Source organism: Lineus longissimus, chromosome 1 (genome assembly GCF_910592395.1).
Source record: "Lineus longissimus chromosome 1, tnLinLong1.2, whole genome shotgun sequence".
NCBI classification, from domain to species: Eukaryota; Metazoa; Nemertea; class Pilidiophora; order Heteronemertea; family Lineidae; genus Lineus; species Lineus longissimus.
In genome coordinates, this window is record NC_088308.1 from 14,413,849 (window position 1) to 14,432,330 (window position 18,482).

At 45.5% G+C, this 18,482-nt stretch overlaps 2 protein-coding genes across 2 annotated transcripts; both read left to right on the top strand.

Moving 5' to 3' along the window:
- Positions 1–7,052: 7,052 nt before the first annotated feature.
- LOC135483366 (uncharacterized) lies at positions 7,053–11,132 on the top strand. Its single transcript, XM_064764251.1, has 3 exons — positions 7,053–8,848; positions 9,056–9,842; positions 10,473–11,132. The coding sequence occupies exons 1-3, from the start codon at positions 7,053–7,055 to the stop codon at positions 11,130–11,132; spliced, it is 3,243 nt and encodes a 1,080-aa protein (XP_064620321.1).
- A 5,490-nt stretch (positions 11,133–16,622) lies between these two features.
- On the top strand, positions 16,623–17,258 carry LOC135483427 (mucin-2-like). Its single transcript, XM_064764387.1, has one exon. The coding sequence runs from the start codon at positions 16,623–16,625 to the stop codon at positions 17,256–17,258; it is 636 nt and encodes a 211-aa protein (XP_064620457.1).
- The last annotated feature ends 1,224 nt before the right edge of the window (positions 17,259–18,482 follow it).

Genomic DNA, 18,482 nt, shown 5'->3' on the forward strand with positions numbered 1-18,482 from the left:
GATGCCCAATAGGTGTCTACATATCAAATTTAGAGAGTCTATGACCAATAGCAAAAAAACGTGCCATGATCAAAGAAATTTTAGAAAGAGTTCGACCTCTGTGACCTTGAAATGAAGGTCAAATCAAAAACCCGTGTGATATGTGATGTACCTTTATTAGATACACCCACCATAAAATTTTCATCGCTCTAGCTTTAACCATAAGCTTCAAAATGACAAAAATAGGTTTTCAAAGAGCGCCCCCTATATGGCAGACCAGCAGTCAAATTGCGCTGATTTTCATTCTGAAGGAAGGTCTTGCCTAGGGGTACCCACACACCAAGTATGAACTTTCTGGGTCAAGCGGTTAAGAAACGTGCCACTATTTTGTCAAAAGTTAACGACGGACGACGACGACGACGACGACGACGACGACGGACGCCAGACGCCGCGGTATCGTATAAGCTCACCTGACAGGTGAGCTAAAAATGTCCAGATATGCCTTTCCTTTGTTGGAAAGTTGTGGGATGCAATCTACATTAGTTTGAAAAAAATCTCAAAATGTTAACCCCTGAAATCTTCCTTCATTGAGACAAGACCACTGATGAATAGTCAAAGGTTGGAGGGTCGAGGCCTATCAATTAGACGAGTGCATCACTATTATATAATTGACGAGTTGCACTTAGCGTTGAACACCTTAATAAGCCTGGTTTTACCTCTACTGTCATCCATTATCAACTGACATGATGTAGTTTTACACAAGGGAGGTTAATAGGTATGTTTGAGTACTTTGAATAAAGTCATTGCGACAATATCATGCATTTTGTAGTCCAGTTTTCATGATCACATCATGTACAGTAGTTGGTAGTTGCAGTAGTTGTTTGTTGTTGTTGTTAGAAGTATAAGTAAGGAGGGGATTCCAGTAAGGCCGCATCATAGTTTACTGTTAGCAACAACAACAACACTGGAGACATTTTACACAGAAAAACAGTGGAAATCACTACTATCACTACTATAATGATCGTAGAGCTGAAATACTTTGTCACACATCTCCTCCGTCAGTTCAGATCGGATGACCTCGAAACTTTTTCTGAAAGTCGTGGTTGATATAGAGATGGACCTCCCCAGGTTAAATGGGTAAACTTTGCAGCAATCTCGGAGAAGTAGCATTTTTGGTTCTTTCTATATATGGGTATACTCATTAACATAAGGGGCCTTTTCAGCAGGTCTGATTTGCATATGGGGGCGTCTATTAATTCAAAAGTGTGAGATTATACAAAAATAAGCCGGGGAAGTATTGGGGCCACTATATGTTTAAAGCATTCATCCATTTCCGATATTTTCCCCTTTATTTTGGTCGTACTCTTTCACCTTACGTTGTTAATCGCTCTTAATTTTTTTGGGTACCGTATGGGAATTGATCACGTGATACACGTCACATAATAACAAAACCGCCTCACCCGACCCAAGCACTGGGCGCAAAGTAGCGCACAGCTCCCTATATGAATACCCGGGGAAAATATAAAATATAATATAAAATCCCGATTAACATTTCTTTAGTGCAATAAAATCAGGCTAACCATTTTAGATTTACAAGTAAGTGAGTGTTCCGGAACGAGTGGAGTCCGTGAGGAGGGTGTCGAAAAAAACCCGAGGCGAACTACTTCCTCTGTCTGGTGCTGCCACCCACTATGCTCGCGGCATTTGTTGAACTAAGTTCGTAACACGCCATTGCCTCTTCACCATTCGCGAAATAGTTCGTCAAAATAAGTCGAGACAACATCACAACCCCCAGACATCATGGATATATCATTTCATTTCACCCAAATTGCCCCGACCCCACAGTAAGCCCACACCCTAAAACAACCCGCGCCACGGGTATTATGCTAGTGTTTTTAACTCTCAAGTACATATTTGGAGAGGTATTGAAAAAATATTTGCTGTGGCAAGTCTACAGATATAAAGAAATTATTTGATGAAAAAATTAATTTCGAAATTTGCTAATTGGGTAATAGGGGGCGTGTTTTGAGTTTTTTTCTGCCAGTTGGCAGAAAAGAGTGGAAATATCAAAGTCTGTCTAATTTGTCGATTATCAAAAAATTTCCGTGGTCAACTACCAGTTTATTTTTCACCATTTACTTGCCCGACTGTCCGGAATAACATAATCTAAATTTCAGATTCACAACCGCACGCAGTATTTGATGCGTCGCGGTCAAACATTGACAATTTAACTGCTAAAAGGCTTAAAAAATCAATTGTGGTCTTGTCTCATCAGCATGTCTCCATGGGCGCTGCCATGTTGGATCGGATAACGTCATAATCTCAGAATCGTCATGAATCAAGGCTGAACGCAGTTTTCACTAGGCCCCTAATTATCGTAGAAAAATCAAATATGAAATGAGAATAGACATTCACCTCACTAACATCCTCAAAAGTATGCATGTGAAACGGTCACCAAAATTACCTTCTCATTTTTGTAACCTTTTATGTAAACCTAGTTCTAGGCACAACGGTTCATTTCGTTTATTTTCGGACAAATTGTTAACAACTCTTTCTATCAATTTCCTGGATGCGTCGCCATTTTATCGGTCATGTGACCTGGACGGCGGCCATCACTGTTTACAATTTTCTCGTATTTTTATTGGTTCTTCCTATCATGTGAGTGGCTGAGGAATGCCGAATGACCTCCTTTCCTACAGCACCGCTAAAGTCAAAATTACATTGTTACCTCTCTCACGAAAACTTCTGTTAACTTGCAAATTTGGAACTTATCTCGATTAATCGTAAGCTTATTTAATCACTCTTTAGCATGTGCCTCGAACTACGGTGTTTTAAGTTATATTCAGTGCGATCTCTGCCAGGAAACGAAGGCTTTTGTATCGGGTTGCTTGGTGATCTTTTCATATTTTAATTGGGGGTGTCTTTGTGTGCGCAGTGCATTGTGGATCAGAATGTCAGTTGAATTATCATGTGGTCACGTGGACTTCGGGTATTTAATGGGATAGCGTGGGTTTCCGAGCAGACCGGCTCAGATGCGATTAGACGCAGACTATTTTCTCCTCTTGCTAAGAGTCGAGCATTGGTACGTTTTTTTTATCTCCTCCTTTCTTCAGGAGTTGAGGGTGCCCTTTTTATTCCTGTGTCTGTGGAGAGGCCAGTGACTTGCTCAAGTCTCTGACTGATACAAATTCTTTTTTTTCTGCATACCCCTCGTGCTGCTGGTGGATCACTGGGGCCTTGCGGTCACTGCAGACCATTTCGAAATCGCTAGACCTCCCGATATGCGTGTTGAGCTCGCGTAATTTTCTTTGGACCAGTTTTTTTGCTTCTGGCGAGCTCACCAGGTTGGACTGGTAAACGGGCCCAGAATCTCTTGTATCGGGTAACTTCAATTGCGGGAATCTTTCTGTTTTGCTGGGGCAAAACTTGTATACACCTGGAATCGAGGTGTCGGTTGATTCTTCTTGGAATAGTTTTATTCCAAGAGGTTTTTTTTTGAATACTTTTCAATGCCGGTCTCCTGAGGATTAACCCCTTGCCATTCTGCCTTGATTTGCAACAGTTGCTAACTGTTGCCCTGACGACATATATCTGAAGTTATTGTATGCCACGGATAGGTGGTCTGTCTCCCTGATGTTTTATGAGGGACCATTTATGTGCGATTGTGTTGACTATTGTGATGTACCTGTATATATTAATGTTGTAACCGGGTGTGGGTGGGGTGATTATTGAGGATAAATGCCGTATATTTTAACTGTTGGCCTGGACTTTATTTAATTGGATTACCCGCCTGATGTCAGTGTATATCAGGGGGCGTCATTTTGGCCGAGATAATTTATGACAAGGAGGATCAGTAAGTTTGGCCAGAGGCTCTGACCTGGAGGTCACCACTGGCACTTTTAGCCCCGAGGTTGTGACATTTTTGGTGACAGCTGTGGGATCCAGATATACTTTCTGGGTCCAGTGATGCGAACCTCCCCTTGATGTCAGTGATACCACGATGCCCAGGAAATCAGTGGGATTGAGAGCCAAACGGAAGAATTTCACCCCGATCCGATTGCTACCGCGAGAGATTCAATCTGAATCTGATGAACACTTCACTGAGGCTGAAACAGAGATACCAGACGAATACATTGACGAGGTATACCAACGCATAATGTTGGCGGAAGATAGTAGAGCAGGTAGGCCTGATCAGGGAGCCAGTAATCTCCCTATCTCGAGTTCTAGTGCTCCCCCAGCACAGGGAGCTGGGCCCTCTATGATGCCGTCCCGGGTGACGACTCCTACTACCACGAGTGTAGTAATGATGACGAGTGGTACAAGTGTGGTGATGAGCACCACTCGAACCATGGCTGGGGCTGTGGCCGGATCAACAATGATGTCCGTGGCTGGGCCTGCCTTACTGAATCCCGTATCAATGCCGATGCCAGCATTGAACACATCCAGGGGCGAGCGTATGCCACCTTGGACTGCAGGACAAATCCCACACCCCAGTAGTTATGCCACTCATGGCCAATCCCAGATGGTGGGGACGAGTTATGGCCAAATGTTTGGGATGGGTAATCCCCAAATGTCGTTAGGCCCGCAGCAGTACCCTTTGATGAGTACTAGTAATGGCTATGGCTATGCCTCATGGACCCCGCAGCCGCCCGTACAGCCAACCGTGCTGGTGAGTCATTCAGCCAGCCCAAGCCAGGGCCATGTGTCCTCGCCTCAGGCACCAATTGGGGATGGCGCTAGTATGAATAAAGAGCCACAGCAAACTCCCCATGTCCCCAGGTCCAGTAAGGCTGTGCGACGGCCTAAAAAGGCTAGTCTTTCCAGTTCAAGCTCTGAGCGGCCTAGGAAAAACTCATTAGATCGCTGGTGTGACAGCGACACTGAGGATGAAGCCCCAAGGCCCCGTCATCAGTTGTCAAGGGGTCTTAAGCTACCGCCATTCAGAGACACCACCAAGGAATCTTGGGAGGCATACTATAACCGATTTTCAGATGTGGCCAGCCGATGTGGCTGGACCGTTGAGGAGAAGCTGGACCACCTCCTCCCTAAGCTCCAGGGCGCCGCGGCTGAATTTGTTTACGGCCAGCTGGACAAATCAGTCAGGGGTGATTATAGGGCTTTGATTAGAGAGCTAAATCACCGCTTTAGGCGGATTGAAACAGCAAAATCATATGGAGCCAAATTTTCGTGTCGCTCCCAAAAAGCAGGAGAGTCCGCCTCCGAGTTTGCTGCTGAGCTAAAACGGTTGTATTGCAAGGCCTATGGGTCAAGGGATGCCGAAACCAGGAGTGAGGATCTCCTCCGGAGGTTTCTGGATGGCCTCCATGATGATGATGTCCGTTTTCATGTTGAATACATTAAAGACCCAAAGAATATCGACCAAGCTGTTTATGAGGTAGTCCGATTCAAGGACACACAGCGGGTTCAGCGTAAGAAGCCAGTGAAAATTACCCGGGAGACTGACATTGAGACTGAAGAATCTGATGAGGAGAATGTGGGAATGGCTAAAAACCATGGGGCCAAACCTCAGACTCAGTCTCACAAGAGACCGACCAGTAATGGGACGGGTAATCAGCAGCCTAGCCACGATGCATCACCCGCTGCTCCCCCTAGTGAGGAGATGACAAAGATTGTTAGCATGATGACAGATGTGATGTCACGGCTGAGCAATCTTGAAAAGAAGGGCTAATCCCAAGGCCGTTGGGGTGGCGGGCAACATGGCCGCCAGCCAGGTCGTCCCCGTTTGCTTCCGTTGCCGACAATATGGGCATTACTCACGAGAATGCACCAACCCGCCAGTTGTGATGCAATCTGCACCACCAGTGGCTGCCCAGGCAGCACGGACCGCCATTAGTCCTAATGCGCCCACATTTACCCCACGGAATGATCAAACCCTACAGCAGGTGTCAAACTGCAACAGGCTACCCCAGTAGGCCAAGGGGCAGCCCGCATTGATGTAAATGTCGGCCAAGAAACAGAAGCATTGTCAGACTCAGAGTTAGCACTTGAGGTTGAGGAAGGTGATGGAAGTGAGAGCGATATTGGGGATGGGGAGGAGGCCGACCTGGAGGCGATCAGGCGGCAAAAGCCTTCATATGCAGGAATATACATAGAAGGCCACATCCAGGGGTTGGATGTAACGTTCACTGTCGACACGGGGTCGACCAAGACTATAATGTCCCATGCCACCTATATGAAAATTCCAGAACCGGAGCGACCGGTATTAGTTCCACCCTCCAAGAGGGGCCTACTAACAAATGCTGATGGGGGGTCCATCACGTACTACGGGAAAGCGCTGTTTTGGATGGACTTAGGGCCATTAAAACTCGAGAAGCCATTGTTAGTCGCTGACATTGAAGATGAAGTGCTGTTAGGGGCGGACATTTTACAGCGGGACCCTGATGGCCCAGCGGACATATTGCTGTCCCAAAACCGGATTATGTTGAAGGGCCAACTAATCCCCTTGAAGCAAATTGGATTACCAATTACAGCACGACGGGTGCGTGCTGCAGATCATTTCATTATTCCTGCTATGTCAGAGGTTATCATCCAAGGCCTTGTGGACAGAGCAAACAAAACCAGGAAAAAGGATGCCTGTTTATTGATTGAGGCTAACCCCGTGATGGTTCAGCATTGCAATATTGCCGTTGCTCCAACACTTGTTGATGCCACCAAAGATTGCACTGTCCCAGTAAGAGTAATGAACCCCTTCGAAGCCCCAGTCTCCATCAAGCAGGACATGGTGATAGGAGTGGCCAGGACAGTTGGGAAGCCAAAAGCGTCTGTGCTAAGGCATGAGTCTGGTCGCCATGACAACAATGATACTGTAAGGCGGATTCAGGTGTGCCCTAAACCCAGAGTCACTGATAGAATCCGAGCTGTAGGAAAGGGCTCTCCTATTACTCCCGCCCAAGACATGACATTACCTGAGTAGCTACAGCCAATGCTAGATGGCGCCAAGGAGGCTCTAAAATCACCCCAGGAAGAGACCACACTAAAAGAACTCATACTGGAGTTCTCTGATATCTTTTCCAAGGATGATGCCGATATAGGAAGGACTCACCTGGTTGAGCATGAATAAATATACTGGGGATGCTAAACCTTTCAAGCAGGCTCCCAGAAAAGTTCCTATGGCCTTTGCCGGAGAGGAGTTGAAGTCGCTGAAAAAGATGCTGAACCAAGGCATTGTGAGGGAGTCGACCTCCCCGTGGGCCTCTGGGGTCGTCTTAGTTCGAAAACGTGATGGTGGCGTCCGCCATTGTGTTGACTATCGGATGCTCAACAAATTGACAACTAACATTCCAGCGACACCCCTCCCCAGATGTGACACCCTGATTGATAAACTGTCTGGGTCAGTGTACTTTAGTGCCCTTGACGTCACGTCGGCCTACCACAATGTCCCCATTAGGGAGCAAGATATCCCAAAAACTGCTTTTGCCACAACTCATGGACTTTTTGAATACCTGACTATGCCGATGGGGCTACCAGCAGGCTCCCCGATGACCTTCCAGCGGCTAATTGAGCTGGCCATGAAAGGGTTAGTGCCAGAGGGGGTATGCGCCCTCTATCTTGACGACATCATCACTTTCTCAGTGGATTTTGAATCACATATCGTGAAGCTACGAAAGGTTTTTACCCGTATCCGTGATGCCGGTTTTAAACTAAAGCCCTCAAAGTGCCACCTCCTGCAACTCGAAGTCAATTTCTTGGGTCACACGGTATCTAAAGATGGGGTCAAACCCAATGCGCAGAAATTGAAAGATTGGCCCGTTCCACGAAATGTCACTGATGTCCGAGGGATCATAGGCCTGGGTTCATATTATAGAAGGTTCATCAAGGACTTTTCATCCCTGATGCATCCCCTCATCCAACTGACCAAGAAGGGGGTCTCCTTTCACTGGAGTGGAGAATGTGAGGCGGCATTCAAAGTACTGCTTGAAAAACTTACAGGCCCGGAAGCCATGGCTTTCCCTAGGCCTGAGGACACCTTCATACTAGACACTGATGCCTGTGATGTGGGAATAGGGGCAGTACTGTCCCAGGTACAGGACGGGCGGGAGCGGGTGATTGCCTATGCCAGTGCAACCCTAAATAAGGCACAGAGATATTATTGTGTCACAGACAGGGAACTATTGGCCGTGAAACACTTTATTGAGTATTTCTGCCAGTATCTCCTGGGGAAGCCCTTCATCTGCCGCGTGGACCACATGGCATTAAAGTGGCTCTTTTCCCTCAAGGACCCCAAGGGCCGCGTTGCACGGTGGATCGAGATCTTGTCAGCTTACCAATTTACCCTGGAATGGAGACCAGGCAAAAAGCACCAAAATGCTGACAGCATGAGCCGCTGTCCCAACCCGATGGACTGCGCCTGCCCTACCAATGGCGAGGACATCCCCTGTGGGTTATGTGCCAAATGTGACAAGAAATCGGCTGACATGCAAAGTACCATGTATCCTGGCACTCAGCCAGTGCGGCGAATAACGCGTGCCAGGAACAGGCCTAATGCTCAGGCCCAGCCTAGCTGGGCGCTGCCCTATGCCCCACCGGACCTAAGACGTCATCAGGCCAAGGACCCAGACATAGGCCAAATTCTAAGTTGGTTCGAAACAGGCACACGGCCATTTGGGGCGGTTGTATGTGAAGCCAGCCAAGCCACCAGACATTATTGGAACTGTTGGGACAGCCTTACCCTCACTGACGGCATTCTGTTCAGAAAATTCAGCAGGAAAGACGGGACGGATCACCACGAACAATTCCTTGTTCCCAGAGTCTTGAGGTCAGAAGTCCTACGAGAGATGCATGATTCTCCATTGGCTGGCCACCTGGGAAAGAAGAAATGCCGTGAGAAAACATTGCAGCGATTCTACTGGTATGGGGTGCAAAATAGATGTTAACCTGTGGGTGTCCCGATGTGATCTCTGTGCACAGATCAAGAAGCCCCCAAAACCCCAGAGAGCCCCGATGGGAAAGATGACTGCAGGGGGGGTATAGACAGATTGTCGACCGATGTACTTGGACCCCTCCCCACCTCAGCGCGTGGGAATAAATTCATACACGTCATTACTGATTCTTTCAGTAAGTGGGCGGAAGTATTTGCCACGCCAGACCAGACTGCCACCACCACGGCCAACCTCATTCTCAACGAGGTGATCGCCAGGTTTGGAACACCAATTGACATCCACTCAGATCAGGGTCGAAACTATGAGAGCAACATCTTCAAAGAGTTGTGTAGGTTGCTTGAGATCAGGAAGACAAGGGCGTCTCCTGCAAACCCCCGCTGTAACGGGCAATGTGAACGTTTCAACAAGACCCTGATCCGGATGATCAAGGCCTATCTGAAGGGTCAGCAAGACCAATGGGATGTTAACTTAGGATGTCTGGCTGCTGCCTACCGAGCCACTCCAAATGAGTCGACGAAGTTAACTCCAAACCTGCTCATGTTAGGCCGTGAGGTTCGACTACCGGCAGAGGTGATGTTCCCGTACAGACCTGGCATCGAGGATGATGAGATAACGTCTTATGGCGAGTATGTGGACAAGTTGCGTGACACGATGGTCCATGCCCATGATGTCGCCCGGGAAAATTTGAAGGCCGCGGCTGAAAGACACAAGCAGAATCATGATGGCAAGGTCGTCTTTAACAAGTATAAAGTTGGGGATGGCGTCTGGTACCTCACAGATATAAGTCAGCTGGAGATAGCCCCAAAACTAAGGAAGGCATTTCAAGGCCCATATCTAATCATCAAAAAGGTGAACGACCTTGACTACGTTCTCCAGATGGATAAGCGGGGAAAGACCAAACTGGTCCACCACAACAAGTTGAAACCATATGAGGGCCAGAGTCCGCCGTTGTGGTTTAGGAGCGTCAGGCGGAAGTTGCCTGAATGATGTCATACGCTGTCATGTATAGAACATGTACACCACTGGTATACATGCAGTAATTGTCCTGTTTTGAATGCTGTACTAGTAGCCCTTTCTATCGATGTTTTTGGCTGACAGTACTTGGAACTACTAGTACTACTATATCCACTGTAACCACAGTCATGTTGATGTCACTTATCATGCATATATATAAATCTGTATTTTGGGGTTGACCAGGCCCCCCCTCTGTGTTGAGTTTTCGTATATTATTGATGTGCTGGCTGATGCTGCTGCCATCCATGGTAGATTGATGTGAGGGTATGCCACGCCCAGGATGTCTTCATGGCCAACTGGGTCACTGGTATAGCCCAGGGTGGTGTTCCAGTCAGCTGGAAGGGAAAATAGAAGACTTATTACAACTCAGGAACTGCACGATGGTTGTTCCTCATTGACTATTCATACTGATGTCGAGTCGTGGTCAACTTGTGGCCGATACTCTAAACACAGGGTGTGTACTTTAGCGAATATGACATTCCGCTCCGAGGGTGCATGGCTGACGCATGATGTGTTTCACCTATGTAAATGATGAATATGTCCGGAGATATGCTTACGCTTCACTTCTCTCGCTTCCAGATGGACGCACTCGCTTTTGACCTGGAATTGGATGCCTTCTTATATGACGACTACCAGCCAGAAGGCCAAGAGATCCTCGATTGTCTCCTTTCCTCACCGAAGACAGGCCCGACCGAGCAAGTTCCGCGGGCAGCCACCCCACCACCCGCCAACCCAGCTCCGTCTCACCTGTCACAAGGGGCGGCGATTGATGAGGCGACTTTTCCACCCACTCCCCAGCAACTAGAGGTGCTGGATGCCATCTTCCGGCTAAGCACCCAGGTAGAGGGCATTCAGGCCATGCTCCAAGACGTGCTGGCTAGAGTTGACCCTCCAAAACAGGCGGAAGCCAAGAATGTCAGTGTTAGGAATGAGCAAGACACCCCTGCCTCACTTTCATCACCAACGGTCCAGCAGGAAGTTGTCATGGCAGGACCAGAGCCGACCCTGCCACCAAAGAAGCGGGCGCGCCAACACTCCCCAGTAATGCCGCCCCCAGCTGAGCCACCACTACCCCGCAGTCAGAGACACCAGCGACAACACGTCAGGAGTACCATTCGAGTTGCCCACTCGACTGGCCACTTGGCAAGGGGGAGACTCCCGGAGGTTAGCCCCGCTGTGGAGGGATATCACGATAGGATGCGTAATATCCGCAAGCACCTCAACTCCCAGCGCCGTTAATCCCCTCCCCCTTTGTCACCCGGATTACCCAGTCGATGTTGTAAAGATATATCATGTTGATCAGTTCCTGTCATATCATTTCTTTTACCATGTTCTAGATGTACATATCATATTTTTTCTGGTCGCCATGTAGTTCAGTAGTTTGTTTAGTTAGTTGATTTAGATTGAATTTAAACCTGGAGTTTCTGATCCTGGTGCTATACAAGGGTGCTAAACAGATGAGTGGTGTTAGCTGTGGTTCTAACATTGTGATTGTTAATGGTTCCGTTCGTATATTTGTTTCTTGCCAGGGCGTTGTTTTACTCGACATTCCCATCCACATTCACTGTCCCTTTATATTATTATTGTATTGTATCAATGTATGGTAGTGTACATTCGTCATACCACACACATTTTATATTGAATTATTATATTAAGTCCGCCGAGGACGGCTGTGTTTTAAAGAGGGGGATAGTGAAACGGTCACCAAAATTACCTTCTCATTTTTGTAACCTTTTATGTAAACCTAGTTCCAGGCACAACGGTTCATTTCGTTTATTTTCGGACAAATTGTTAACAACTCTTTCTATCAATTTCCTGGATGCGTCGCCATTTTATCGGTCATGTGACCTGGACGGCGGCCATCACTGTTTACAATTTTCTCGTATTTTTATTGGTTCTTCCTATCACGTGAGTGGCCGAGGAATGCCGAATGACCTCCTTTCCTACAGCACCGCTAAAGTCAAAATTACATTGTTACCTCTCTCACGAAAACTTCTTTTAACTTGCAAATTTGGAACTTATCTCGATTAATCGTAAGCTTATTTAATCAATCTTTAGCATGTGCGTCAAACTACGGTGTTTTAAGTTATATTCAGTGCGATCTCTGCCAGGAAACGAAGGCTTTTGTATCGGGTTGCTTGGTGATCTTTTCATATTTTAATTGGGGGTGTCTTTGTGTGCGCAGTGCATTGTGGATCGGAATGTCAGTTGAATTATCATGTGGTCACGTGGACTTCGGGTATTTAATGGGATAGCGTGGGTTTCCGAGCAGACCGGCTCAGATGCGATTAGACGCAGACTATTTTCTCCTCTTGCTAAGAGTCGAGCATTGGTACGTTTTTTTTTTCTGCTCCTTTCTTCAGGAGTTGAGGGTGCCCTTTTTATTCCTCTGTCTGTGGAGTATGGCAAGCCAAAGCGGAATTTATTCAAGACTTTAGAATTACCATTCAAGAAGTTAAATATAAGTTCAATAAGGAAATATATGTTCAAGACTAAAATATGTTCAACCTTGAATCAAATGTTTTCAACCTTGAATAAAATATGTTCAACCTTGAACAAAATATATTCAACCTTGAACAAAATGTATTCAAGACTCACGTGACCATATTCAAGACGCACGTGACCACAAAATTGATGACGTAGTTGCTCATGTTTTGATGCTTTACGGACTTTCCCGAACCCGCGTCCGGACTTTCCCGAACCCATGGTACTTGTGTTGCGTTTCGGAGCTCGAATTGTTCGCACGAGGTTTTGACACATGGTTGTACATGTACCTAGCCGCCTACACCTGACATGTACTGTAATCCTACACATCATGACATGGATGCCGAGTGAATGTCAGAGTCGATACATGTTTCACAGACATATCAGGCAAATTATAGGTTCAAAATGCGCAATGCCTCTCACCTTTCATTCTTAAGGCCGACACCACTGTATCGGATTCTCGTTGTCTTTTGACATGTTTGAGTGTTTAGGCTATACAGGCAATCAATCATGTCGTGAAACAGAACGCATCAGAAGTACCACAGATTCTACGCTCTACGTCATCAATTTTGTGGTCACGTGCGTCTTGAATATATTTTGTTCAAGGTTGAATATATTTTGTTCAAGGTTGGACATATTATATTCAAGGTTGAACATATTTTATTCAAGGTTGAACATATTTTATTCAAGGTTGAAAACATTTGATTCAAGGTTGAACATATTTTAGTCTTGAACATATATTTCCTTCTTGAACTTATATTTAACTTCTTGAATGGTAATTCTAAAGTCTTGAATAAATTCCGCTTTGGCTTGCCATAGTGGAGAGGCCAGTGACTTGCTCAAGTCTCTGACTGATACAATTACCTTCTCATTTTTGTAACCTTTTATGTAAACCTAGTTCCAGGCACAACGGTTCATTTCGTTTATTTTCGGACAAATTGTTAACAACTCTTTCTATCAATTTCCTGGATGCGTCGCCATTTTATCGGTCATGTGACCTGGACGGCGGCCATCACTGTTTACAATTTTCTCGTATTTTTATTGGTTCTTCCTATCACGTGAGTGGCTGAGGAATGCCGAATGACCTCCTTTCCTACAGCACCGCTAAAGTCAAAATTACATTGTTACCTCTCTCACGAAAACTTCTTTTAACTTGCAAATTTGGAACTTATCTCGATTAATCGTAAGCTTATTTAATCACTCTTTAGCATGTGCCTCGAACTACGGTGTTTTAAGTTATATTCAGTGCGATCTCTGCCAGGAAACGAAGGCTTTTGTATCGGGTTGCTTGGTGATCTTTTCATATTTTAATTGGGGGTGTCTTTGTGTGCGCAGTGCATTGTGGATCGGAATGTCAGTTGAATTATCATGTGGTCACGTGGACTTCGGGTATTTAATGGAATAGCGTGGGTTTCCGAGCAGACCGGCTCAGATGCGATTAGACGCAGACTATTTTCTCCTCTTGCTAAGAGTCGAGCATTGGTACGTTTTTTTTATCTCCTCCTTTCTTCAGGAGTTGAGGGTGCCCTTTTTATTCCTATGTCTGTGGAGAGGCCAGTGACTTGCTCAAGTCTCTGACTGATACAAATTCTTTTTTTTCTGCATACCCCTCGTGCTGCTGGTGGATCACTGGGGCCTTGCGGTCACTGCAGACCATTTCGAAATCGCTAGACCTCCCGATATGCGTGTTGAGCTCGCGTAATTTTCTTTGGACCAGTTTTTTTGCTTCTGGCGAGCTCACCAGGTTGGACTGGTAAACCGGCCCAGAATCTCTTGTATCGGGTAACTTCAATTGCGGGAATCTTTCTGTTTTGCTGGGGCAAAACTTGTATACACCTGGAATCGAGGTGTCGGTTGATTCTTCTTGGAATAGTTTTATTCCAAGAGGTTTTTTTTTTGAATACTTTTCCATGCCGGTCTCCTGAGGATTAACCCCTTGCCATTCTGCCTTGATTTGCAACAGTTGCTAACTGTTGCCCTGACGACATATATCTGAAGTTATTGTATGCCACGGATGAGTGGTCTGTCTCCCTGATGTTTTATGAGGGACCATTTATGTGCGATTGTGTTGACTATTGTGATGTACCTGTATATATTAATGTTGTAACCGGGTGTGGGTGGGGTGATTATTGAGGATAAATGCCGTATATTTTAACTGTTGGCCTGGACTTTATTTAATTGGATTACCCGCCTGATGTCAGTGTATATCAGGGGGCGTCATTTTGGCCGAGATAATTTATGACAAGGAGGATCAGTAAGTTTGGCCAGAGGCTCTGACCTGGAGGTCACCACTTGCACTTTTAGCCCCGAGGTTGTGACACATGACAGAGTCACGGAGTGCTGCATCCGCCAAAACACGGAGGCCACCAGCATTTCGGATGTGGCTTCCATCTAGCCCAACTCCAAGGTCATCTGCGTCCCCTTCCTCCAGTTCAAGGTTGCTACCCTCCGTAAATTCTGATTCTGCAAAGTCTCCATCATTTATAAATTCCAAAACTTTGTCGACACCAAAACGATATCCCATAATAAATCAATTATTAACGAAAAATGACAGAAAGAAAATCACAAAACAAACATAAAATGCGAAATGGAAAGTGTTCAATAAGCGTATACTTTTCTAGCAGACGATAGAATGCGATACCTAGCGGAATTTTCGTACACCAAAAGATCCGGTCGTCTGCTGACTTCAGAACGCCGCAGGAAGTTTGAAATGCTTAAAAGGGGTGAAAAAAGGCATTTTTCGGGGGTTTAAAAGGGCGGTTGCTGGCGACCGCCCTGTCCTTCAGAGAGTTAATTGTGACAACCATGTTCTTCATGGCAATCCTGTACCAAAGTACATGATTTCTATCAAATTGGAAGATGATACAGCACAAGGTCATGGTTAATGCAGTTCGACCAACATGCCACAGCAATACTCAAAATGCCAGCACCAGAGTTCAGTCGACTCTCATATGAAGACCAGCGATTCAAGCTCATAATGTTGCAGGGCAAAACAGTTGATGCAACAAATCTGAAGACCATTGGTGAACACACCAACTACACTTTCAGGAAGGTTCACAACTGGTATAAAATTTAAGGCCCTCAAACTTAATAATCCTCATCATCACTAAAAAATATTTGAAATTGCAAAACTAAGCTTATAGCCAGCATTAACTTTTAAATCTGTTTGTTGCTGATGCACTGCCTGAACTAACAACATAACACCAAGTTGGGATTATAATACAACCAATCTGGTGATAGAAAGACACTTAAACCCCAGGATAAAACTAAATCTATGAGTTGAAACTAACACTCTTAACAGATAACATTTCCGGTTCTGTCATAAGTGTTCCATTAGTATCAGTGCCAGTGCTAAAAGAAAACATAGTATTAATTTTAATCTGATAGAACGATTAACAGCCACAAATTCACACAACTTCATAATCACCCATGTATAAATTTATATATGTCATTTTCCAGGACCACCGCCACCTATTGGACTGCCCAACGACTACCTACAATTTTACCAGAACGTTATCATACAAAGCCTACGTCAGACCCACGAAATTGCAGCACTTCTTGAGGACTCTTCATTTGCATTACACAGACACGCTAAAACGTCTACTCGTGACAACATATCCAAGACAGCTGAACCAAGTCCGGATGATCGATATCATCACTAATGCCGCATCTGCTTTCAAACTGAATGAACAGCATGACTCTGAGGAGTACTTGTCTCATTTCTTGCAGCATGCTCTCAGCAAAAACTTTACGCTAACGAGTTTATTCCCTGTAATCATTTCGTTCAACCTTGTATGTTGTAAATGTCACTCATCCACCCAACACAATGAAACAGATCAACTGCTGCGTATATCACAGACAATAGGCAATATATCATCCTATCTTCTTCCCAACAACTCCGAAATCATTCATCACACCTGTACCAAATGCCTCACACCATCAGCCACAAAAACCATTGGCAATATGTCCACTTCAGGCATCCTAATAATACAACGCAAACACCATCATCTACCATCCAACAACACCATTGTGCCACCATTTCAGGTTGAACCCACTTTACACCTGGCAAATACCAACTGTATGCTACAGTAGTGCACACAGGTCCCAAACATGAACAGCGGCCATTACACTGCAAACGTATGCCACAACAATCATTGGTACACAATAAATGACAGCCAAACACAAGAAATTACATTACACACTGTCCAACAGCAACCGCCATACCTCCTGTTCTATCGCTGGAGCATGTCGAGCACCACACCGCCAACAGCATTGGACACAACATCACTTCACTCTCCATCTCTTAGAACTGGCAAAACCACGCACAAACCTACCAGTACCATAACTGCGGACACTAACCACAAGGCTCCCCAATCCAAGATCACAGAGCAAGCTCAAGCAACGATGATCAAACAATTGATACCATCTGACTGTGCAACCCATCCTATCCGCTCTACTGCACCCACTACATCACCCGTGCTTAATGATGCATCGCCACAGCCATCATCACCACGACAGACCATCCACCCAGACAGACCAACACAGAAGCGCCAATCACCATCCAAAGCTGTCAGATCGAAGTCACTACTATTGCCGTCCACGATCAACCGCCATCCAAATAATGCACCCCCAACCTGTGGAACAATTCCTGATGGACCAACATGCAAGCAATCTGTGCCAACTCCGCCATCAAAAATGGGCATAACAACGGCAGAAGAAACAGCTATCATTGCTGCTCTCAACGCAGCCACAACAAACCAACAGCGCTCATACAAAACATTGAAAGCAATATACCCAGGCCTCACCCGTTATAAATATAACAAACTCCTATCTGTCACCAAACAACAACCACAAAGCGCCCGCAACCCAGGCCCAAAATGACCACAACATCATAACAACTGCACAACCAATTCTGACAACAGTACCAACACCATGAACACATCAGCAACCAATACCATTGACAGGAATATCTGTGCAGCACTGCGAACACAATCAGCAAACCAGTCAACTTACCGCATACTCAGAGAGGCATATCCAACATTAACATATCACCACTATAAAAAACTCAAATCGCAAATATACAAACATCCGCTCCGCCAAATCACCACGCCGCCCAATTTCGAGAAAAAATCTCAACACAACACCACAAAATATGCACCATTTGCCGTGTCATCAAACATCACAAAAATGGGTCAAAAACACGCAATAAGGCAGTGATCAAATTCGCCCACCAACATCACCTCACATCAGATACCAAGCCATGGATATTCTTCCGTTGCATAGGACCACTCAAAGACAGCAAAATACCTGCCAATTAATGGACAAACATGACTTCTGGCACTGTCCAAACAGTGTTAGGATCCGTCAACCTCATGGAAAAGCGCTTGATATCGCAAGTTCATCCATTCATTACCATGTGAACTACCGTATGGTCAGCTGTCAGCAAAAGGCCAGATTATCAACTTTCTTGTTGATAACCAAGACATTTACAAAGCCCTACCTCGACCACTAGCCCACAGCAATATCATACCAGTCTCACAAAACCGTCCTCATCAAACACACACCACTATTTACCCTGTCAACAAAACAAACGTCTTCAATGCACTGCAATACATACAACAGCACCATCCCCTGTATAAGGACATCAGCATCTGCCGCGAGGATACTGCTGATGACACAGAAACAGCACCAGACAGCGACAACAACCTTGCAGATGCTCTGATTACTGAATCGTCAGTCGTACCTCAGCACCGCACCATCCCACTCCTAGATGTTAAAAACTATATATCAGAAAATCTGAAGGACCCATATTACAACATACCTAGCATTACAGTTTCTCCACTTAGTATCTTCACAACTACAGACTTGGAGGTACAAGCATTCCCATGGTTGTTCACTACAGGGAGCATCAAGCTGGCACAAAGGTCATGCCCTATCAATAACGGACTACATACAGACCCGCCTAAACACTCATGCATCACCCTTTGCAACAGACATTCCACACATTTTCTGGATGCTCAACAATTTTGAACAACATAAACTACAATCAGCAATATCCATTGCTGTTAGAAAACACTCCAACAACAGTTATAGACAAACAACAGT

Excerpts from the sequence above, each read along its gene's own strand:
- LOC135483366 (XM_064764251.1), top strand. The coding sequence starts at position 7,053 with ATGAATAAATATACTGGGGATGCTAAACCTTTCAAGCAGGCTCCCAGA. Across the intron at positions 8,849-9,055 it reads ACATTGCAGCGATTCTACTG|TAAGTGGGCGGAAGTATTTG; the intron begins GTATGGGGTGCA and ends TGATTCTTTCAG. Across the intron at positions 9,843-10,472 it reads CGCCGTTGTGGTTTAGGAGC|ATGGACGCACTCGCTTTTGA; the intron begins GTCAGGCGGAAG and ends TCTCGCTTCCAG.
- LOC135483427 (XM_064764387.1), top strand. The coding sequence starts at position 16,623 with ATGTCGAGCACCACACCGCCAACAGCATTGGACACAACATCACTTCAC.